Consider the following 24,968-nt stretch of genomic DNA (forward strand, 5'->3'; position numbering starts at 1 on the left):
CTTATCTTACAATAATATGTTCTGTGTGCTTCTCTGTTGTGTTTCTGTGTAGATAAATTACCATGCTCTATTCCAGAAAAAAAGATTTTTCAGGCAGAAACAGTATAAAGTAGACTTTATTTTATTTTATCCCTGGTATTGTGTTTTCAGCATAATAAACAAAATGGCAAAAGACACATTTTCATAAAGTAATATAATTGCTGTGGTTTACTTTTGCCTTTTTTTTAGATGTGCATGTAATTGTGACTTTTCACTTAACTTTTAAATAAACTCTTCAAAATGTTTTAGAAAAGGTGGCATTGTACACAAAAAAAACACCTCACCAGTTTGGTTTTCGTTTATTACAGCCCTCATAACAGAAAATTCTAGGATCACATCAAAACAAAACGTTGATCACTATGCTTAACATGGACTTTGCAAGTTAGGCAAGTGTTTGAAAGGCGTGAAGCACTCCTCCATCTGTATCCTGATTCTGACCCGCTTACCAGATCTGAAGCAGCACTTTGAGCCTGTTTTTTTATGTTATTGTTAATCCCTACTGTCCCACGCATCACTTGCCATTTTAGAAAATTTCACACAAATTCTGGTAATGTGGTAAATCGGTGCAAGGCAAAACGTGTTGTGATAATTATTTCTAATATTTATCAACTGTGTAATTTATGGCAAACACTGATGTGGATTTTTGCCTTAATTCATGTGCAGCAATGTTCTTGTTTTCACGTTGCATTGCTAAAGCCTTCACTCGATCACTGACACAAAGCGAAATGGGTGAAGATTTGTGATTCATGAATAGCCTTTTTTTCATCATGCCTGGGTTTTTGGACTCGATCATTTCACTCTCTCCTTGGTATATTTAATTTCCCTACAGTGAAGAACAGCAGTTTGGAGTAAAAAGGGATTTTCAACAATCAAAATAGATAAAAGGGGAAAATGCAGACTATATACATATCTTATAATTATATCACTTAGTTAAAGCTGTTTGTTGTGTTGTTTAGTAACAGTAGTAGTGCAATGTCTGATTGTGTAGAAATGGGTTTTTGCAAGAACTGCGTAACCAAATTGTAGGAGTTGTTTGCGGACCACCTGGAGTTTACTCACGGACCACAAGCTGGGAACCTTACCAGCATCTACTGCCTGTAATAAACTAATGAGCAATTTCATTGCAGATTTTTTTTTTTTTTTACTTAATCTGAATTAATCTTACCTGAATTTCTAATACTTTAATCATTGCATTATTTCCTGATGAAAAAACAAACAAACCTTAAAATGAATGTTAGACTCTTTGATTTAAAGCAAAGAAGCATGACCAGCCTTGAGATCGCTGTAAGAGCAAAACATAAGCATTATGCTGAAGGAAATTACTTTACCAAAGGACATTTCATGGCAGTAGGTTTTTATATATTTTTTTTATTTCCACCACTGTTCTCATAGGCACATAATTGTGATTGTCTGCACAAAGTTATAAAAAAAAAATATAAACACCCTTTAGTGTTTTGTAACTGTATAAACGTAAATGTGACAGGATCAAAAAATTGACATGCATTGTTATGACTACTTGACTACATGCAACTGATTAGCACTACTCTGTAATTTGATTAAAAAAAAGAAACATTTACTGTACTTTCAGCCAGTCTGTACCATTTTTCACCCAAGATATTATCTATTCAATTGGTCAAATACTAGCACTTATGCTTTGATGTCTCATATAACAGTCAATACGTACAATTAATGCTATTATAAACCTTTTTTTTGTATGAAAACATTTGTGTGAAATTTTATAAGCTCTTTAAAGTCAGTTTCCAAATTCATCTTCGCTTTAGTGAGCATACTGGCTGGATAGTGACCACTCTATGTGGAACCCGTTTCGATGAAAAGATCCACAAGGCTTTTAAATTCCTATTGGGTGAACTGAATATTAGCACTTTTTTAAAATTATTATTTTAAAAGACTTGTATACAGGGTAGCCTTCAGAGTCCATGCTGGAGGTCCAGCCCTTGTGCTGGGGCCGTTAGGGAGGTTAGGTTTGTTTTATGTGGGGTCAGCCAGGTTCAATAGGCCTGCTATTTTTTGATAAATGCCATGGGAGCTTAAACATATAAAGCTAACAAAGCAGAAAAGGTTTTACATCTTTCTTGAAACATGGGCATATTAGCAACAATGCTCCTGAGACATGCTGGAGAGTTGAATGAGGCATTATTCAAGATTTTCCCCAGGCTATCTGGCAGGGGCAGAGGTGAGCATGCTGTCATCTGAGCCCATCAAATTCTAAAACAACAACAAAAAAAAAGCCTGGCCTTTGTTGAAACAGGTAAAAGCTTGTTCTATTTATTTTGTTTTTAACTTGTAAAAATGCAAAAAAAAATATTCCTACTTTTCCAAGCCCCAAGGCAAGGCTTTCAACTCAATCATGATTAGTTCACAAAGATTGTGCTTTAAAACTCTGACACAACCTTATTAAAATCACTTTTGTAAATGGTATGCAAATCAAGGTTTTCAAAATTGATTTCAGCCATTTCAGGTCCATATTAAAGTGTTTCCTCCTTTCTTCTATTCTTTGAAAGGTGAAAAAATCATGACAGTGTTACAAAATGGAACACCAAGATACACTGAATGTATACCTTAGTTGTTTTGGTTCTAGTTTTGTAAAACGAACAGATTTTTTCCACTTTCAAAAAGATTGGAGTAAACTAGGGGTGCACCGATAAGATTTTTTTTGGCCGATACCGATAATATATTGACAGTGCAGGTAAACTACTAGAACAAGACAAAGGGCCTATATTTAAACTGTTTTATAATTATAAATGTTAAACAATTAACATATCATTTCCTTGTTGTATTTATGACAAAAGTGAACATGTATTGTTTACTTGATGCATTTACTTCAGAAAATGAATACAAAGAATAACATAGTATTATATTGTGTGCTTGTCAGCAATGTATACATTTGTTTTACAACATAGTCACACAAAATAACACTCCGCATTTGTACTAGTAAAAACTAGGAAGGAAAAAAAATTGACATTTTTTATAGCCACTTGCTGTCAATACTTGCTGTGTATTATAACTTCGACCAATACTGTACAGCAGATTAAAAGAAAAAAAAAATTAGCCTACACAATGTCAACTACAACAACTTTTATTAAATTCTTATTAGCTTATACTGCTTAAAAATGCAGCCCAACTTAAATTGTTCAATTCATCAAAAACAAAGATGCCATGAAAATATCTGGTTATAAAATTCAGTCAAACTTGAATTTGTTACTAAACAAGACGGCACAGTAATCAAGTCCAGCTTCAAAATGCCGTCAATACATCCGCAACAAATGCAGATTAAGAAGATAAACAATCAGAGCAAGATAAACAAACGAAAATTACAAAAAGTAATTCCCACTTAACGTTTAGAGAGCCCACAATTCCTTGGAAGTTAGGGAGATTATTGTTGTTGCTGCTATAATCTTGGTTTTTTGAACATAAACAGCGAAACTGTTTACGTTCAAGTATTTGATCAAGTGAGCTACGGAAGAGGACCTGAGGTGATGCCAAGGTGCCAAAAAGAGAAAGAGACATCGCAGGGGCAGTTTTGTAACTAACAGCGCATTGATGCTGCCTTTAAACAATAATTTGCCTGGTTAATACGATTTTCTTATGAATAATAAACACCCTTCTATTTATTACAGTTTTGTCAGCCTGAAACCAACTACAAAGCATTACTTAGGGTGAATGTTAGTCTGGTAACTGTATGGGCTACATGTACTATAAACTAATAATAATAATAATAATAATAATAATAATAATAATGTAAACTATCAATGTTATTTAGGATTCACCCTTTTCTTTAACCATCAGAATAATCTTCTAATCTGTTGATCCTCATCATGGATGAAGGTCGCAGGCATGCGGTCTTCATCTGCACTTTGGGTACTGGTAGGATCAGCAGCTTCAGCACGAGTTTGTGGATAAAAAGGATCTACTTTAAGATCACTTGTTAGATCTAGATCTGTTTCAACAGGTTCAGTTTCATAGTCACAGGCTTGTGCACGGCATTGAGATGGGGTGAAGTACTGTAAACTTTCATTTTCACTGTATGTCGCTGGTTTCACCTGGGTACTGTTTAACAATTTGCAGTTTGCTGCTTGACTTTGTTTTCTTCTCTTTTCTTGATTTTTGCACTGCAGCACCAAGGGCGAATAATCTAAGGTATGTAGAAATCTGTTACTAAGGTAGTAACAGATTTCTACATAGCACTCCTTTATTGCCTTCTCCATCTTCTGGCTTGTTCATACACTGGGCATACACTTTTTCTGTTAACAGTGACATAGATCCTATCTTCCCAATATGATCTCAATTTACCAGGTCGACCATGTTCAGATTTTTCACAAGCACCCAATCTACAGGCATGAAAACAGTACTTGGCACATTTTAAATCATAGCGGTTCTTACTGCGGTCTTTCTTTGCACACTTGACAGCACGATTGTGAGCTGCTTTCATTTGTTGTTTCCACCTCTGTCCTCTGAACCCACAGCTACACAGATTATGTGCAATCTGAAAACAAAATCAATAGGCAAACCTGGACATGGTATTATGCATTATGTATTTACAGTATAATCATAAATCTCGAAAAACTACTCACTTGTAGCCATTTTTGTATTACTTTAGTATAAATACATGTTAATTTGGATTCATATGTTGTTTTTTTCTGACTTTATGTGAACGAAAAGACACACATTTGCCCGTTTTCCCATTGGAAATAGTGATATTTTGAAATATCACTGTCCTGGTCACAAAAGCAAAGTTTGTGGGGAATAATAGCCATTTTCTATACTTTTGAGGCATAAACAATTAGGATATAACACTTACTACCCAGGAACAAAAATTGTGTTACATAGTGTAATCAACCATTTCAGAGCTAAAAATGCTAACTTTCCAGAGTGCAAATTATCGTTTTTCTCTGCTGGAGTTTGAGATCTGGAGCTATAAGCTATCACTCTTAACTGACCATTCTGACGATGATATAACACTGCACCAAGCCCTTGACCTGAGGCATCCACATGTAATGTGAATGGGAGTGTGAAATCTGGGTAGGCCATTACTGGTGGCTGTATTAAACAATCTATTAGTTGGTTCATTACATTTTAGTGCTCTGATGTCCACACAAGAGGAATATGTGAAGAGACATGGCCTGATTTGGGCTCTTTCAAAGCTGGTGAAACATTCAATAGATCATACGGAGAAATTCAGCGACTGCTGATGGTGTCTTGTCTTTAAGTACTTGTACAGCTGCTGCGTCATTTGGATCCATCTTGTAGCCCTGTTCAGGTATAATCATCCTTAAGTATTTAACTTCCCTCTTGGAAAGCTCACATGTATCAGGTCTTAGCTTAATTCCATGGTCTTGAAGTATGCAAAGCACTTTTTTTTTCTTTTTTTACCTGTTCTTCAAAGGTTGTGCTAAACACGAGGAAATCCTCTAAATAAGGTACACATACTTCATCTCTCAGGCCTTCCAAACATCCCTCTATGTCTCTTTGAAATGCACCTGGTGCGTTCATTAGGCCGAATGGAATTCTCATCCATTCATACAGACCCCACTATGTTATAAACCCCATCAGAGGTCAACTTTCTTCATCTAAAAACCCCTGATAAGCCTTTGGTCTAAGATGACTAAAAACCAAGACTTGCCACCCACACTGTCCAAGATGTCCTGGATGCAAGTTATTGGCTGTCGATCAGTAAATATTTTTATTCAGCTGCCTGTAATCAATGCAGAGCCTGAGGGTGCCATCCTTTTTACTTATACATACTACAGAAGATGAAGGTGAGGTTTGCTTTTTTTTTTTTTTTATTCATCTTCGAGCAATTAAATTTTGTAAGTACTCTATTTCTTTGTATAATGGTTGGGGCATGGCAATGTAAGTTGCCTTTACAGGCTGTCATTCAGTTTCATTTTCATTTTCAAGGAATCAATTTGACCCATTATCTTGGTTTCTTGAAAAAAAACTTTTGACTCACTGTTTAACATTTTCCTGACAATTTCCCTTTGTTCTTCTGTGAGATAGCTGACATCAACTGGTGGCTCCCACTTTTCCATATCAGAATTTGTTTTAACTTCGCTGTTGATCTCTGCTTCAACAAGGGCATTCACACTTTGTCTGCTGTGGCAAGGTGGTATACATTTCCTCATTCCTTCTAATATCAATTGGAATTTCAGATTTAATTAACTGCAGTTTCCCAAGCACAATTCGACTCTTTAGAATGATATTATGCTCAGTAGGATTACTAACTGGGATTTTTATGTGACATGTTGGTCGTTTTGGAATCTTCACTTTGATTTAATTGATGATTCTAAGCTACAGGCAGTTACATCTGGCTCAAAGTGCTGAAGCCCCCTCTGAATCGAAACCTGTGTTTCGCCTTTTGGAATTGTCACACCTCGTTTTCCAACTTTTACTACACACAGATATTCAGATTGATTACTCTGTTCTTTGGTGATTTTAAAGTATTTAATTATTGCCAATTCAGCCTTTAATTCTTTAACTTCAGCTCTACCAGCTTTCAGTTCTTTGATCTCATTTGAAAAGTTACCTTTTTGATGTCTTTTTTATAATTTTGCAAAGAGGGTTGTGCATCATCTGAGGCTTCCTCTGAATCCTGTTGTTGGGCTGCACCAAGCTTTGCTGTCCTACGTCAGGCACCTGCTCCAAACTTAAGATTTTTCTCCATCTCATCTCAACATTCAGCCTTTCAATCTGACACATTGTTATTCTGCAAATATGGCTCCATTATAATGCACACACTGTCATTTTTCAGCCCAGTAAGTACTAACTGAAGAAATGTACTTTGCACTAAAATAGGGTCATATTTCAAGCCTGCATCGGATTCCTGAGATGCGAAAAACAACTTCTGCCTTAAATCTAGAGTTCGAACTGGTGTGTGTCTGGGCCCTTGGGATGCATTTGTCAAATCCTGGTACAGTTCTCTTCCATTTTTTTTTCTTGATAGTAAAATCTAAGGAGCCTCCTGAGTTTAAGCAGTGACATGTCACCCTTTCCTTCTAAATAACTCCTAAAACTGAGCCCAGGGCTGATGGCTTTAATTACTGTATCTACTACTACTTGTTCACTATAACCCTTTCTGAGTCCACTTTCAATCTGATGAGCCAAACTTGTAAAATGTAATCTCTCCCTCTGTTAAGGATTGCCAATTTGACCTGAAATTTAAAAAATTTTCTTCACTAGTGAATCAGCTCTAGCAGACTCAGCTATTTTTAATTTTTCAGGCCTCATTTCATTTTATAGTTCCTCCATTTGCTTTTTAAACTGTATTTCCATTAATGCTATTTTCTTTGCATAGTCTTGCTCTGTTGTCTGACTTGTCTTTCTACTACTTATTAATTGTGGCTCACATAACCGGTTAGTTTCATTTTTTAATTGCAATAGCACAGACGTCCCCTGATCCTCTAGATCACCTTCAACAATTTTCATGTAATCTGTAATATGTTTCATAAGTGCTGAGCAACTTTTGTCTTTATATGTTTCAGCAGTTCCAGCAATGTTCAGAAAAGCACAAACTGCTCTTGATTTATCTTGTGTTAACTTGTAAAGAAGGCTTCCGATTTCAATATTAAGGTTATCTAGAATCTTCCATTGAAGCTTTTTTCACTCTCTCTCACACACACACACCAGCATTCTATTTTTTTTTTTTTATTTCAGCATAAATTTCCATCTAAATCTGTTTATCAGTTGCTGCTTGCTTTCATCATATAATTACTGGATTGTGGATTGTTCCAGACTTGTTTTTCTTTTCTCTTCTTTGACTTCTCTGGAGCACATCTCTCCTGGCTGGGCTCGCCAAATGTTACATACATTAATTTGTAAGGTGTTTCTTTTCGTCAGTATTTTTATTTTGCTGTCACAGTATCACACAAACACATACAGTACTTTATTTTTACACTACACACTCAAAAAACGACAGTTTGTTTAGAACTCTGGTCCAAATCAACACACAGAATCACAGGGGGGTTCCCAACGGGGAGATTCCAGGACAACACTATTAACGTGCATTACACCATGCCGATAGGCTACCAATTATCGGTGCACCCCTAAAGTAAAAGCTTTGAAAATATGGCCCATTGGAGTGTATTCAATTGAACTACACGGTGGTGGATCCAAGTACTGTCGTCACTTAAATCATTAAAATAGAACCCTCCCTGGAGTTTTACAGTGACTCTCAAAAGTGTTCACCCCCCCCCCCCCCCCCCCCTTGGATTTTTCCACATTTTATTGTGTTACAACATTGAATCAAAATGTATTTAATTAGGAGTTTTTGCCACTGATTAACACAAAAACAGTCCATAATGTCAAAGTGAAAAATAAAATCTACAAATTGTTCTAAATTAATTACAGATATAAAACAGAAAATAATTGATTGCATAAATATTCACCTCCTTGAGTCAATATTTGGTAGAGGCACCTTTGGTAGCAATTCCAGCCATGAGTCTATTTGGATAAGTCTCTACCAGCTTTGCACATCTGGACACTACAATTTTTGCCCATTCTTCTTTGCAAAATTGCTCAAGCGCCATCAAGTTGGATGGGGATCTTTGGTGAACAGCAATTTTCAACTCTTTCCACATATTCTCAGTTGGATTGAAGTCCGGGCTTTCACTGGGCCACTCCAGGACATTGACCTTTTTGTTTCTAAGCCACTCGTCTGGCTTTGTCTATATTTGTCAGAATTTCTCTATACTTTGCTGCATCCATTTTGCCCTCTATCTTCATGAGCTTTCCAGGCCCTGGCGCAGAGAATCATCCCCAAAGCATGATGCTGCCACCACCATGCTTCACGGTATGGATGGTGTTCTCAGGATGATGTGCGGTGTTAGGCTTATGCCAAACATAACCCTTAGCGTTGAGGCCAGAAAGCTCTATTTTGGTCTCATCAAACCATAGCATCTTCTTCCACTTGGTCTCAGAGTGTCCCACATGCCTTCTGGCAAACTCTGGCTGAGATTTGTGAAGCACCCAGGCTATTGTTGCCGTATGCACAGTGTCTTCCAGCTCAGCCGTGGAAGAATGTAACTCCTTTAGACTTGCCATAGGCCTCTTGGTGGCCTTCCTGACTATTGCCCTTCTCTCCCGGATACTCAGTTTTTGAGGACGGCCTGTTCTAGACAGATTCACAGTTGTGCCATATTCTCTCCATTTCTTAATAATAGACTTTACTGTGCTCTGGGGGATATTCAGTGCCTTGGAAATGTTCTTATATCCTACCCCTGATTGGTGCTTTTGAAGAACCTTATTCACGATTTGCTTTGAATGTTCCTTCGACTTCATGATGTAGTTTTTGTTAGGAAATGTACTAACCAACTGTGGGACCTCCCAGAGACAGGTGTATTTGACCTGAAATCATGTGAAACACCTTAATTGCACACAGGTGGACTCCATTCAACTAATTATGTGACTTCTAAAGACAATTGGTTGCACCAGAGCGTATTTAGGTGTGTCATAGCAAAGGGGGTGAATACTTATGCAATCAATTATTTTATGTTTTATATTTGTAATTAATTTAGAACAATTTGTAGATTTTATTTTTCACTTTGACATTATGGACTTTTTTTTGTGTTGATCAGTGGCAAAAACTCCTAATTAAATCAATTTTGTGGAAAAGTCCAAGGGGGGTGAATACTTTTGAGAGCCACAGTACATGTAAAAATCAGTTTGGTTTTTAAAATGTCCTCTTTAGCTTTGATGCCACTCAGATGTTTGTTATGGGACACATGTGGACGTTGGGCCAGCTATTGAGTACAAAAGGCTGTACAAAATCTGTTTCTAACCTTGCCCTGACACAGTGGAAAGAATAATCTTGAGGCAGCATCAGCGTTAGTAAATTGTATTATGACAAGCTATATCTAGCCTAGCTGAGCACAGTTACAGTTTTTATTGAGTACACATTGTAGTCCTTCGTGTGCTTAGTAATTAGTTGGGAGGCTGTAGCTTCAGGGTGTTCAAAAATCAGTTTACTAACGAAACTATAATTGTCGGTGTGAGTTAACGGCATCTAAATAAAATCTCTAAATTAATGTAAATTAATTTGATTTACTGTAGCTTATATTTTCAAATAGAGCTGATGTTAATGAATTCCACAGATCTCATATCTTTTATATAGCTAATGGAGACTAGTACAGTGTAAAATACTGTTCCAGTGAGTCAGTGAATTGAAAATATTTTAAAGGTTAAACTGAACCTTGATTAATCTGCCTGTCAGTTATACCACAATTGATGATAATTATTGAACACAATGTAAGACAAACAGCTGACATAATGTTTATGACCAATAACATTGGAGAAAAAGAAAAGCCTGTTTGGATTAAACCCATGTTTGAAACAGGGTGACTGTGGAGGTGTGCCAGTAATTTACTGTTTCTCAACTTCAGCCTCAGGAGTTTTCTTTTAAAAAAAAAAAAAAAAAAAAAAAGAAATACAAAATACCCAGTTCACTTGAATTTCTTGCATGTTTTATGGCTAGAATATGTATAGGTTAGATACTCAGTTTCAGCATTTCCAGTAAACTGAAAAAATGTAATGACTTTTATTTTTAACATTAAAACACACATTACCGTCTAAATATATCTGAATTTTTTTGTGACCATTAAGTTGCAATGTTTTGTTGAACTGTAGTGTTCTATTAGAGTAGTTGTACTGTACTGGGTTATCCAGGTTTTGAAGGGGAAATTGACTTTTTCTGTTGCCTGCGTGTAATTGCTGGATCTCATTATTCCAGAAAGTTATGTTGCCTCTTCACTGAGTGGGTAAGCTTACCCTCTGGCATGTCAGTCAATCGATAATACCCATGTGAAGTACACAACTGAAGCAACTGGCATCTGGCCTCAGGCCACTTATATGTGTCTTATTAAGGGGACTTCAGGATGTGCCTGCGTGGTGGCATTTTTCATGGCATTAAAATCTTGGGGGGGGGGGGGGTTATATTAACAGAACCATGCGGTAGAGGTTGTAACATTATGCGGTGTGTGAGTTTGAGTGCTGTGAAGTCGCCTGCATGCCACTAAATGCGCCACTAGACTGATTTAGCCTTTAAGTACAGATAATGAGACAGCTAGTGCCAAATCGTCCTGTCAGCTTAGAGGAACTGACACTCCAAAATTAATGATATTTTCCAATTTCACAAGGCCCAATGAGATGCTGTGTGAACTGCAGGGTACAGTAGCATGTCAGGAAAGAAACGTTTTAATCTTTTGTAGCGTCAGAGTGGGTCTTAGTATCATTCTGTCTATGAAATTAACAGAATTGAAATATATAGAAGAGGGTCCTAAGCCAATCACTGTGTCTACTTGGTTTCTGGGTACAAACTCCCCCACTGACAAGTGATGCTTTTAGAAAGAGTCCTAAACTAAATACTGGACAAGAGGATTATCTCCACCATCGTTGAATGGATCCTTTGGCTCCGCAAGCCAGACAGTTCTGGGGCTTTGACACCTAGGACAGAAAGCAGTCCGTCTCATAAATCCAGCCAACGGGGCAAAATAGCGGACCAGTTGAGAACAAGGGGCCGTCTAGGAACAAAAACAACCAAGGGACACATTCCACGTGGACTCATGCACCGCCCAAAATGAACAAACTATCCAATCACAGGAGTAAAGAGAAATTTACAAAAGCATGAGCGAGACACTCAAACAGGGCTTCTGACACAAAATTCAGGGCTCTTTATACACAAACAAGTCTCTGAACTGAACTGTGACAGTCTGAATATCCAGCCTGTGACCGGCTGGAACAGAGACACCGTTTTCGGACACTCTAATATGAGATAACTAACCTAGTGTTTGCCTTGTTGTGAGAGTCCGCTGTGTAAGACGTCTAAAATCCTAAAGGTACTTGTAGTCAAATCTCTAACTTAACAGATATTGATTACCGGAGAAAGAGTTGGATGAACATTTGAAGTTGGCAGACATTCAAATATGTTCAATTTATTGAGCTAGCATAGCAGGTGTTTGCAGTGGAATATCCCAGACATAACTGGACAAAGAGTGCACATCTTGGTGGAGGAATTGTAAACTCGGTTGCTTTTCTGGAAGGAGAATCTGCCCATAACCAATACGTCATCAGCAAGCATATAAAAGCTCTGTACTATTCACTCTTGTCACTTCTTTTTGTTTCGGCTGCTCAGTCAAGTGCTGGGAGGCCGAAATGGAGTTGACCGCTTAGAGTCTGGAGGAGGGGCTGCCCTCAGCCATGGATTTTCCTGAGGTTTCCCACTAAAAAAATATGTCAAGTAGGGGGTTTTTCCTTACCTGAGTGCTAATTGGTTCGTATTTAGTTCTGCGGCGTGCGTGGTCGGGTTGGAGAGGCTGGGCTCTCTCTCCTGGCGCAGTCATGGTCTGGGGGACGTGCCATGTCTCAGCTGCTCATTTTCATTAAATTCTATATTTGGGGGTTAGGTGGCAGAGTGCCACAATGGACAGCATTAAATATTTTTCATTATTCATTCACGGTTTGGCTGCCTCGTCATTTCGTGGAGAAGTGGCTACAGCCACTTCTTATCTGTGGCACGGGGATGCGTGTATCTGTTCATGTATTTCCAGCCGGCCTCGTGCAGGTAGCAGTCGGGCACCCATGAACGAGGCCTCCGGCCAATTTTATCTCACAATTGTGGGGTGCGTTAATTATTTATTATTCTCCGTTCATGGTTTGGCGGGCTCGTCTTTTGGGGGGAAGGTGGCTTATAGCCACATCCTATCTGTGGCACTGGTATGCATGTATATGTTCGTGTATTTCCAGCCAGCCTCGCGCAGGTAGCCATTGGGCACCCGCGGACGAGGCCTCCAGCCAAATATATAATTCACTCGAGCTCTGAGTGCCCTTCACAGTCATAAATCATCTGCAATTGCAATCGGTATCATCATCATTCATTCACTGCCATTTATTTAAGCGGATTCTTCATGCGGAATTGCTTTTTCAGTGTAATACCTAAATAGTATTCTATTGATACCTAAATAGTATTCAATGACTCTTGTTTCTGCAAAGACATTTATTACGTATCCTGAAGTGGAGACGAAACACGAGGAAGGCAGACTCTGGAATCTGGACCAGCAGGAGAGCCTTCGAGTGCCTGTATTGTTGAAGACACGGTCAGCTGGAGAAGGCAGCAAACGCTCATTAAGTATTCAATAAGTAGTGTTTTAATCCTTTTATGAACTCGAGAATAAGAAGACCATAAAGTAAAATTAACGTTTAGTTTTGAGTAGAATGTAAGAAAAGTATTATTGCTTTCAATTCATGCTTTGAGTCAATGGACACTATAGTAACTTTGTTTGTATGTGATTTATACAAGGCAATTGTCATTCTGCATTAGAAGCTAGAATCCAAATTTAGCTGTCTTAATAATAGATCATTCTCGATAGGTTGTCTAGACGCAAAGAGCGTCTTTATCTCACAAGAGTGAGAATTGCCTTCTGAACCAAAATTATAAATATATACGAGACTGATTTAATGATGCTTTGATTAGCAAATGTTAACAAAAGTAAATATTTGTGTTACTAAGAATACCTCTGTTAAGACTAACCTTCGTCTTAAATCGCTGTAGAATGCAGTTGTAATCTTAAGGAAATCTCCCATAGATTGCTTTGGATCATTAATCAACTATTGGGAGTGGGGTGTCATTGTTTGTTTATACTTTCTTCTCTGTACTGTTTAGTTAATTCTTCCTTTCTGTATTACTTTAGCTTAGATGTTGCATCTTTTTAATTTTTCCTTTTATTTAGTTTTATTTCTAATAGAACTGTTCCTTTTAAATTCACTAGAAGTGTTGTCTAGTCTGATTATTTCAATAAAGGTGGGTTCTACATGATTTGAATTCAAATAAGGTATTCTATTATTACAACTTAAACTAGTCCAAATATAAATATACCTTTCATTTTCATCTAAGAAGATCTGTAGTGGAGTGTGTTAATGTATACGAACCAAGCATAGTAAGATGCTGCGGCATATTGAAATGCAACAGGGGTCCTTATATTAGTACATCTTGTTGGCCTTGTCCCCAATGGTTTATTTAATATTATTCTAATCCAATCCCACATTGGTCCTGTGGCTCAAGCGGATCAGAAGACCCTTGGTCGAACCTCAGCTTTACTAATTACATATCTCTTCATCTTTTGTGTAAGTCCAGCTGTGAATGTATGAAGACATGTGCCACCCACCCACTGGAAACGAGATAGCTTGTCTTACTTAATAGGTGTTGCCATAAATTAAGAAATAAATGATAGTATAGTCCTATGGGAAATATGTACAGTAATAATAATTTGAGTAATGGCAGCATGTTTTCAGCATATAACAGACTTGTATGAATGTTATTGAAATACAGTCCACAGAGTAAAACCCTCATATTACTGTTGGTCAGAAATATGTCTTTTAGAACCAGTGGAATCATGATGGTTTCTTGTCCAAAAACCAGTTTTACTGTGAGGTCAGTTTTAGTTGGGACTTGAAACACTTTCTGGTTAAGTTTGCTTGGCAGGGTAATGCTATACAGCAAAGTAATTGCCTTATGTAGGCAGTGTTTTGAGCGTGAACTGTAATTGTAGTGTAGAAAAGGTGTGTAGTCACCTACTGTAGCATGCACAACTTAAGTCTATAGACAAATATGAAAATGAAAGTCTTTAGTAAATCCTACCTGAAGTGAAAAGCATTAAGCAGATACACTGACAAGGAATTTCGGAGAACAATAAGTGTTCTCTAATTCCACCAGTGGATGGGCTGATCATTGCAATTATCTTGCTGGTAATTGTTTGAAATGTTGAGAAGTTTAAGATGTGAAAATAATGTTGTGGATTAAAAAAACATTCATAAAAGGAGCTACTTGCCTGTTTCCCCATGGAGGCCTGGTTTCTAACCTAGCCAAGGTCACAAATGTAACATGTTTGGTGTTCTCAACTAAGCACTGTCTGGATAGAAGCCCAAATTACAAAACCACCACACACATTTGTCTCAATCTTACAAAATAGGCGATATTCAGAACAAAATAGCATGTTGTGGTGAACCTCATATAGCACCAGCCTTTATTGTATCAAGCTGTTACCAGTGATTTTGCCCCTCGCCTTTTTATAACAAAATTCACAACCACAAGAATCAAAAAATGATGTCCATTCAGTTGTGTGTAAAATAACTTTGTGAAGAGATGGGTACAGTTATTTAAAATATCCCTTTCTTACTGTAGCAATGGGGATAGGCTGCATGATGCTTCTGTAAGCCTTCCAAAATAGTCTAATACAGTACTGTATTATGATACGGTAAAACACGATTTGGTTTCTGCTCACAATACCCAAGACAAAATCTTTTGGGACATGCCATAAATGGCTGTCTAACCTTTAAAATAATAATACAAAAAAATATTTAGTACTTTTCCCTTTGCCAACAATGGGGAATGAATCTATAAATAGTAATAGTGTTATTAATATAGTACAGTTTCTACAGAATAGAACTGATTAAAGCAAAGTGGATTATGAGAGCATAGGTGTTCCAATACTGGAAGTATGCAGTAGTTCAATAAATTTAAAATGATATAAAGTCTAGTTATATAATGTGATATAGAAATCTAAAAGATACATAATATTATTTCATTAAGTAACATTTAATAAGATGGTGTGAACAGGCTGGCTGTGGGGTGATGTCAGGCCAGAAAGGAGTACACAGAGACAAGCAGTACTGAGATGGGAACTGAGACGCTGTGGCGCTCAGTGCATTTATTGAGTGAGCAAATAAAAGATTTAAACAAAAAAACAAGACACGGCACTTGTGGGCAAAATAAATAGACAAACAAAATGGACTAACACTAAACAAAGAACGGACAACAGACAAACAAACACGGGGAGTCCGAACAAACACACAAGTATCTTTCTGGTCCTTCCAGCGCGAAATAGCAATTGCATGCTTTAATTTAATTTACTTTACTTTTTATTTTCTCCTTCTCCACATATGTTCTCCACTAGCCGAACACACAACCCTGAGTGAGTGCTTCGTGCATCTATATATATATAGTTGTGCTGGGATTCAATTACCAATTAATTATCCACTTGAATCCCAGCACGTGAACTAATCTGTGTACTCCCATGCTCACATATCAATACACTTTTACTTTGCACGTAAAGTGACTTGTGCCATCATCATGCCTAGATACAAATTACACTTTATAACACTTGTGTTCATTTTATACTTGAACTTTATACCCCGTGGACTTTACAATACACCAGCATGTGGGGCACATTGCCACAGATGGGTATTATAGCAACATAGGTTTCTATGAAGGCAGTTAAATAAACATAATTAGAGGTCATCAAGCTGCGGTTTTACTGGAGGCTGGATATACACATCAGCAATTCAATTCCATGATTGCGCCATTGAGGTGTGCTGTTCCCTTTTAATTATAGCCTGTGTTATTACAGGATTAAAAAAATTACCAAATGCTTTAAAACTCAATTTAACCTACCCCCCCCCCCACCCCCCACCCCCCATCCACCTTTTTCCATCATGTTTTTGCTGATGAATTTTATGTATGTCTGTTTAAGTAGACACCATTAATAAAAAATTGAGTAGATAAAAAGCAGCCATTCATATGCATATGTTACCAAGGCAGTGGGCACAGTACAATGTATCCACTGCAAAAAGAAAAAAAAAAGTTGTTGGGTAAACCGTAAACCCTGTGGTGTTACATGTTCCAGGCATCGTCGGACAAGGAAAATTAATTGCTATTATCTTGAAAGTAAATACTATTTTTTTTCAGTCTAATTTTATGTTCTCAGTCTCTGATGCACTTGCATCAATTATTTCTTCATGTTTTAAAGCCCCACTGGGAGAGGGATCATCTCTCTTCCCATTGACACTCTATGAAGGATGCAGTTGTCAAGGATAGGTGTGAAAGATTAATTAGATTGCACGCTGGTTATTTCTAAACAGGGTGTCTCTGCTGCTTTGATTGCACTGGCTTTACAGTCTACAGCTCTGTTTTTATGGCACACTGTAATGAAATGCTTGCTATTAGCTTCTTCTAGAACGCAGGAACGTGTTCTGTTCCAAAAGCTTACAGGCTCAAATGCACGGTCTGACCTGTGCACTGCCAGTCACTCAGAACATGTTTTTAATACCAAATGCTTTAAACTCATGTAAAGTAATCTGTCAAAGCCAAAGTAAAGAAAGATATATTGTACAGTACATATTAACCCCAGCATTACATTTTAATTATGGTTGCCATTATCCTTGTAACATCATTTATCATTAGCAAGGATGTTTTATTATTTTTGTAATTTGGTCTATTTTTATTTCATTTTCATTTTAGAAGAAGATAACATCTCTATAATTAAAGAATGTGATCATATGGTATGTAATTGAGCACTCAAAAGGCACATCATGGCTGATTGGAATGTAAATCACCTGATTTATTCTTAATATTTGGTGAGTGGTAAATGGTATTCTAAAGGGTGATGCTGATCCAATATGTCTATACTTGTTGACAAGTATGCACACTGTGTGAGTGGACATGTTCCTCTTTTTTTGTTTTAAAATTGATTCATTTTAGGATTTCAACAACACTCTTAATACAGTGTGGGTTTTTAGTACTGATAAATGGTTCTGTGCATTTTTATGAAATACAGTTGCAATGACACTCTATCATCTTCAAACTGGTAACTGGAAAATAAATGATCATTTCAAGATTTATTACGATGAGATTGGACTGAACTTTATGCATTGCACTGTATGTTAATGTGTGTTTTTTTGTTTTTTTGTTTTTTTAAACTTCTCTAAAACAGTTCTTATTTGTTTAAATATTGAAATCTTAGACTGACAGACTGAAATTGTAAAATAAACCATTCCAAAACATACCAAGACCTGAAGAGGTTATTGGTCATTACTCGTGAAAATAAATAGAACATCTCATCGAAGCCCGGACTCCTCTCTGTATAGTTTATATACCCTTATAAGTAAGGAGCATGCCTTGGTCATAGGAAGGACCAAGATTTCACTCCTCTGCAAATTTATTAGCAATAAATTAGCAATTTTTTTTTTTCACCTAGTTGTTGTTGTGTTTTTTTTTTTTTTTTTTTAAATGGAGTTGTTTTAAATCAGTAAAATTGTAATAACATGGATGTCCGTGTGTGAGCTTGTTTTTGTTTCCTTTTAGTATGTATATGATTTCATATTATATTTATATTTTATATATTTTATTTCAGTTTTTTAAGAATGAACTATAATTTTACTTTTATGTTGTCTAGTGCTTCCCAATCTCACTTTCCAGCAGTTCACCTTGAGGAGTCTTTTCAGAAGAGCTTTATTTGTGGGAATCTACTTGTTTATAGTGCCATATAGCTCTCCATTGCCTCAAACACATGGCTTGAATTTACAATGGAACTTTGTTTTTCATTTTATTACATCCATTTGCAGTCTAAATTGTGGATGAAAGTTACCATAATTTAATACACAAGACTATCTTATTTAAGAAAGAAACCCATGTAAGTTTGTAATTGAAAGTGATCACATAAAAAAATGTAACTGAAGTTAATTCTGTAGCACCTTAGAGACTACCTTTTAATACATTTCTGTGCAACACATAATTAACCTGAGAAATATGTTATGTATACAGTATACCATCTTCTTTATTATTTATTCTATCTTTGCTTGCTTTTCTTTCTAGCTAAGTACTGCTTTTTAGACATGTTGAATTTCCTGATGCCTACCATGTTTTTTGTAACCTGGCGGTTGTAGTATTACACTTAATGTCCATGCCAGATCTAGACATGTTTGTAAGTCTGTTGCATGCTAAGAAAGACTGTGTGACACATTATTTGTTTATCCGTGTCAGCTGTTTCAAAACACAGTTTCAGATGATTCAGTGAGCCAGTGCTTCCATTATTTGACTTTATCTGTACATCTAGGCTTGGCCAGTTTTCATAGGTTTCTCACAAAATGTAATTTACTGTCCTTTCAAGGTTGTATATGGTGCTGAAAATATAAAACCAAGCATGTACATTGAGGTGTGACCAATAGATAACTGTTTGCTATGTCTTGCGTTTGGTGTAACATGAGTTCACTTTGGTGTAATCAGGCTGAGGTGTGGCTGAAATTCAGGTTCATGCTGTTGCAGTGATCTGTCTTATTTTTGTTGAAATTCTAAACCTATCCTCAGGGCTCACCCTGATGAAATGTTACAACACAATTGTGCAGATTACAAAGCTTTCCCCATGTTTATTATGTCTTTACTATGGGCAACCATGTTTTTTTTTTTTTTTTTTTTTTTTTTTTTTGTACTATGCTTACATAATTCATGTTGAACTGTGCTTTGCCATGCTTTTACTGTGCTGTACTACACTTTGCTTTGCTTTTACCATGTTTTACTAGCAAAAAATGTTGGTGTGGCAGGGGTGTGCAATTCGTATTGCCCGACGCCCAGGAAAATGAGATTTGCGTGAGGGACAAGTTTTGCCATTATACTATACCGTCGAACAAGTAGTTTTTATTTATTTATTTGTCCTATGCTCGTTCTGTTGCTAGAAAGAAACTCCGGGTATATTTGTAGCGAGCCACGAAAGTTTCTGAAAACTGAATTACAGAAGACTAGCACCAAAGCATAACATTTTAAAAAGTGTTACATCCCACCCCTATCGCTTCCGATTGGCTACTGTGGGAAAATCTGATCTTCTATTGGTTACAAAGAACAATGCAATGCACAGACTAATCTTGTAAATTTTAAGGTATTATTTACAGTATTATTTATCGGGCTTATGTCTTTGTATGTGACTGTCACCTACCAGCCCTGCTGCTGTCTTCCCCCGTGCACGCTACACTGCCCTGCCAGCCTCAAGTCCACCCCGGACTTGCTCACCAGGCTACAGTTCGACGAGTGCGTGCTGGGGTACCTGCGTCCACTTCTGACACCAATGTAGCAATCTAGGTTAACGCAGGGCAAGGCGATCCACACACAAGGAGCCGGCTTTTTAGTACAAAGGTTTTGGCGCTATGCTTTAGTGCGAGAGGTCCCGGGTTCACGCCCGCCCTCCACCTGTGTGTGGATCGCCTCGCCCTGTCTGATGCGCCTGCCTGCGGGAACCGGGATCGCTACAATAATAATAAAAATAACAACATCTTAGTTTAAATAGTTGTTAATGTTAAATACGTATCATGCTGCTGGATTCTTTGCGACATATATTGGCCAGATTCCACGGTTGTTGTTGTTAACACAGCTGTTATGTTCAGTTTTAAAACTAACGCAGTAGTTCAGTACCGCTATTACGTTATTATGGACTGTCACAATACCTATCGTAAATTGAGCCAGCTGGATTTTGACGGCAGTCACAAAAGAGTTAGTGGGACATGTGCGTCTGTTTGGTTGTAACAATAAAGTGCTATTCCTGATCACTAAATGCTGTCTTGTGAATACATAACAGTGGCACCCAAGCAAAGCACTGGGTGGAATTTCTTTATCAAGCAGGAGAAAACGGAATTTGCAAACTCTGCCAAAGAAATATTTCATTCGAAAACAGGAAGCACACTTACTTAATGTGCTCCACATTATTGTAGTTTTATTTTAATTATCTGCTGACTTTGTTTTTAAATAAAGGCTACTTTAATTTTATCTTTTTGGTAAGAAACTATATTTGCGCAATAATTGTAGATAAAGCCATCTGTATTGGAAGCCGCACAGTTATTATTAATGGATCACTGAGTTATCACTGACATAAACCAACAGGATGTTATGTTGTTTTCTTTCCAATACTTGCCGCTCGCTGTGTGTGTTATTGTTTTCTGTAAAACATTGATATCCTGTCTGTTAAGAAACAGCTTAATGCAAAAGCTTGTTTTAATGTTGTTTGTATTACGCCAGCCAGAGACCTACGCTTACAACTGCATTGTCATATTTTCTACATTTTTTTAAATTCTCAAATAATAAATCAATACCCAGGTAGTAAAAAGAGGCCAGTAGGGTCGGGTAACCAATTAAAAAACTGTGCCACACACCCACAAATTTTTGGACACGTTAATGTATATTATATTTATATATATATAGTGATATATATATATATATATATATATATATATATATATATATATATATATATATATATATATATATATATATATATATATATATATAAGATTCAGTGCTTGGAAATTCTTGCCTGTGATTAGTTAAAACATCATCGTAGCAGCAAAATAGATTGAACTATTGCTGTAACATCCTTACACCACCAGGGAATAGTCTCCCTCTGACATGTGATTGGTTCACATCCACTGTCATTCTCACCACTTTTCAGAGGAACACACTCCACCTCTGCTCCTAACAACAAGATAAAATGGCTCAATGAAAAAACTACTGAACAGTAATTTGTGACTTGACAGAACTAGTGACTTGCTCAGGGTCACATAAGTCAGTGAGTGAGCTGGGATTTGAACCGGGGACCTCCTGGTTGAAAGCCCTTTTCTTTAACCACTGGAACACACAGCCTGTTAATCTTTACTAATTAAGCCAATAATTAGTGCAATTAAGTAACTGAGAGCTTGGCTGCAACAAAAACCAGAAAATCCAGTAGCTCTTCAGGCCCAGGGTTGAAGACCCCTGCTCCAATGCAATGTGTATGTGGGCCCTGCACATTCGTGGATTTTATGTATCCATGCAGAGAGAGGATGTTTATTTTTTATGTATTTATTTATTTTTAAAAAGGACGCTACCTGAAAAATATTTTCTTGTGTCCAGGGCAGAACAGCTGGAGTTACCTGTTTCAGTGGTGAAGTTGCATATTGACATGTTTTAAAATGGCTTGGAAATTTCCAGCATTATGACAGGCTCACATAACCACCCCATATGGTTAAAAGAACACAATCAAATGGATGACATTTTATTACATTTTTATAATTTCAGAATCACAGTTCCATATCGAAATTCGGCCATTTTATAATAACACTTTGGAAGGCATGAGTTTTACTGATACAACTCGCTTCTCTGATGGTTGAAATAACGTGGTTGTGCCTTGTGCCTCACAGTGCACCTGAGAACATTGAATAGTTATATGTAAAAGTAGCTCAGAATTACTGAGATGAATAGAAATCCCCTTTCACACTGGCACTCCCGGGTCACAATCCTGCGTACTCTGAAACCACATACCTGGTTCATACCAGGCTTAACCCGAGTCCCAGCGACCCACCTCAGGATGCAGACCATATATACTATGAATTATGTGCATAAACAGAAATAATACAGTAGTAAGCAGTACAAGGATAGACAGCATGTTTATGGCTAGCAGGACAATTACACTGCAATAAAGTCATATTCAAAAAGTTAGTTAATTACATCATTCCAGTGCATTGTTGGCATCTTCAATATATATATTCATAGCTCATGATTAAATTAGATCAATTACACAGTTTGGGCCATATCAAAGTTAAAAGGAAAAGAAAAGAAAATAACTTACTAGGGTCTACAGGAATTCAGACAAATATAACAGAACAGTTGTGTATCGAAAACACGATAATGCAAGATCTTTATTCAATCCATCTGGCTCTACCCTGCGTAAATAAAAAATCCATTTTGATTCACACTGTAACGATTTTTGCTGAAGATTTCCATCCCTATGTGCTTGGAATAATTGTTGTATGCCACAAAATTTAACATCCGAAGCTGAATGTCTGGCATCGGAAAAGTGTCTAGCTGTTGGTGAATGGATGTTTTTTCTCCGAATTGAGCGCTTGTGTTCATTAGTGCTCAATCTTAACTGTCTGGTGGTCTTTCCGATGTACTGTAAATGGCAAGGACAGGAAATAAAATAAATGACATTAGTTGAGGCACAGGTAATAACCTGTAAAATATTGTACTTATTCTGTGTTGTGTTGCTTGTGAAATTATTGGTTTTAACCTCATTATCAAGGGCAGCACAATTCTTGAACATTTAAGCGAATCAGACCTGACCAAATTGTCTCAGAATGAGTAAATAACGGTAATTTATTAAAACCCCTACTGCCAATAGTATCTGCAGACAGAAAATGCCAATGCTTCCTAATTCTATTCTTAATTTCCAAACTTTGCGTAGTGTAAGTAGTGATAGAACTTTCTTTATCTTTTTTTTTTATCGAGATGAGGGAGCTCATTAATAGTTTTGCATCGAGCCTGGGAGAGAGCTTTATCTAACCAGGCTCTTGGATAGTTTCTAGATAGAAATTGATTGTACCTCAAATTCAAAATCTCTAGGTTTGGTTTCTGGTTTTGTATATAGAGTATTATATAGATTTCCCTCAGTGAAACAGACTTGTGTATCTAGAAAATTGACAGTGCTGGTGTTATATTCTCAATTAAATTTAATGGTTTAAATTTAGTTAACAAAGGCTTCCAGCTTCATAGACGTACCAGATACAAATAGGACATTGGGCCATGTTTAAATGAACATCCTGCAGTAGATTGTTATTAGTTTATTATCCTGTAAAAAGATCACATGTATAACCAATTTATGTAATGTATAAAAGGTTTAATATACCACTTTATCCCCCCTATCCCCACAAAAACCAAAACAATTTTATTATACAATAATTTGTTGGTGAAACCCCTGTGGTGTAGAAGAATAAAATATAATTGAATGAAACTGTATATTCTTTAAGTATGTAATTTATTTCAGAATCACCCTTCCTTTTAATGTGAATGATCCATGGATTTTTTTTTCAGTTTCCCTTTTACATACTTTACTTTGTACAAGATAATTTCCTTCCTGCACATAATTACTAAGCAATCATCAAATGTCTTTCAAATTTGACTTGTCTAATTATCCTGTCCTTGAGATGATTTTCAGCAATCAGTTGTGTTGTTCTCCCATCAGAGTGGTTTAAAAAAAAAAAACTCAATCTAATTAGATAAAAGAGGGTGTAATGGCAAAATAGCTACCATTATATTAGTGCTGCTTTTAAGCAACCAAATCCCTAATGTTCCTTGTAAATGCTATTTTTTTTTTTTTTTTTTTTTTTTTTTGTTCATTGGCTGCTCACCTAATCGTAGTGCTTTAGAGTGGTTAACGACCTACGTTTTCTACAGTTGTGTTTTGTTGTGGGGGAAGGGATTTCTTGTGTTTTAATCAAACCAGTTGAACAAACAAAAGGGTTCTTTGTGGGAACTGAACTGATGTTAAGTATCAAAGTTTTGTAGGGAATATTTGTTTTGGAGCGAGTTTGCTAAAGCTAAAAGTGAGAATTTCTGTGGAACCAGAGATGAACAGGGGAGCATTCATGTCCTTTTCTAGCGCTAATCTAGGCTGAAACTGTATCTTGGGTCTGTGTTAAGGTGTCCTTTTGCTGGAATGCACTGATTTGTGCTTTAGAATCTTTTCCTTTCTTTGTGTCCCTCAGATTTCAGTAAGCTGGTCTCAGCTGCGATGCCAGATAAAGAAATACAGGGTACAGAGTCCATATCCAGGAATGAAGGTTAGTATTGTTTTACAATTTGAGAAAAATCTCCTTTTTTTAATTTCCATACAGAACAAGTATCTCAGAGAGTCAAACCTGAAAACAGTGCAGGTGTTTGATTGTGAGCTCTGGTCTTACACAGTGCTGCAGTGTAAGAAATTCTTGAGCCTGCAAAATTAATCCTTGGAGATTCATATTGTTAATTGATTTTGCAGACCTGTACGACAGGAGTTTAATTGCTCTGAGAACTTATTTTTCTATGCTATTTTTAATGTATAGCATGTCTTGTTAAAGTGGTGATATGATATATCCAAATTAACATGTATTTATACTAAAGTAATACAAAAATGACTACGAAAGATTTAGAAGCGAGTAGTTTTTCGAGATTTACGATTATACTGTATTTACTCACTTCTAAATCTTTTGTATTCATTTTTATATTAGTTTAGTATAAGTACATGTTAATTTGGATTCATATGTTGTTTTTTTCTGACTTTTTGTGAACGAAAAGACACACATTTGCCTGTTTT

The 24,968-nt window shown here is 36.7% G+C and overlaps 1 protein-coding gene across 2 annotated transcripts in view; it reads left to right on the plus strand.

Annotated features, from left to right (window-relative positions):
* Positions 1-24,968, plus strand: part of LOC121316997 (pleckstrin homology domain-containing family G member 1-like) — a 111,501-nt gene that overhangs the window by 23,303 nt on the left and 63,230 nt on the right. The window contains exon 2 of one of the 2 annotated variants that reach the window (XM_041252484.1): positions 24,382-24,456. The exons of the other annotated variant lie outside the window; for it this stretch is intronic. Coding sequence (XP_041108418.1) covers positions 24,408-24,456 — 49 coding nt within the window. The 5' untranslated portion in view covers positions 24,382-24,407. The remainder of the gene's footprint in view (positions 1-24,381; positions 24,457-24,968) is intronic. 2 annotated transcript variants of the gene reach the window in all.

The sequence above is a fragment of the Polyodon spathula genome, chromosome 6 (genome assembly GCF_017654505.1).
Source record: "Polyodon spathula isolate WHYD16114869_AA chromosome 6, ASM1765450v1, whole genome shotgun sequence".
Lineage (NCBI taxonomy): Eukaryota > Metazoa > Chordata > Actinopteri > Acipenseriformes > Polyodontidae > Polyodon > Polyodon spathula.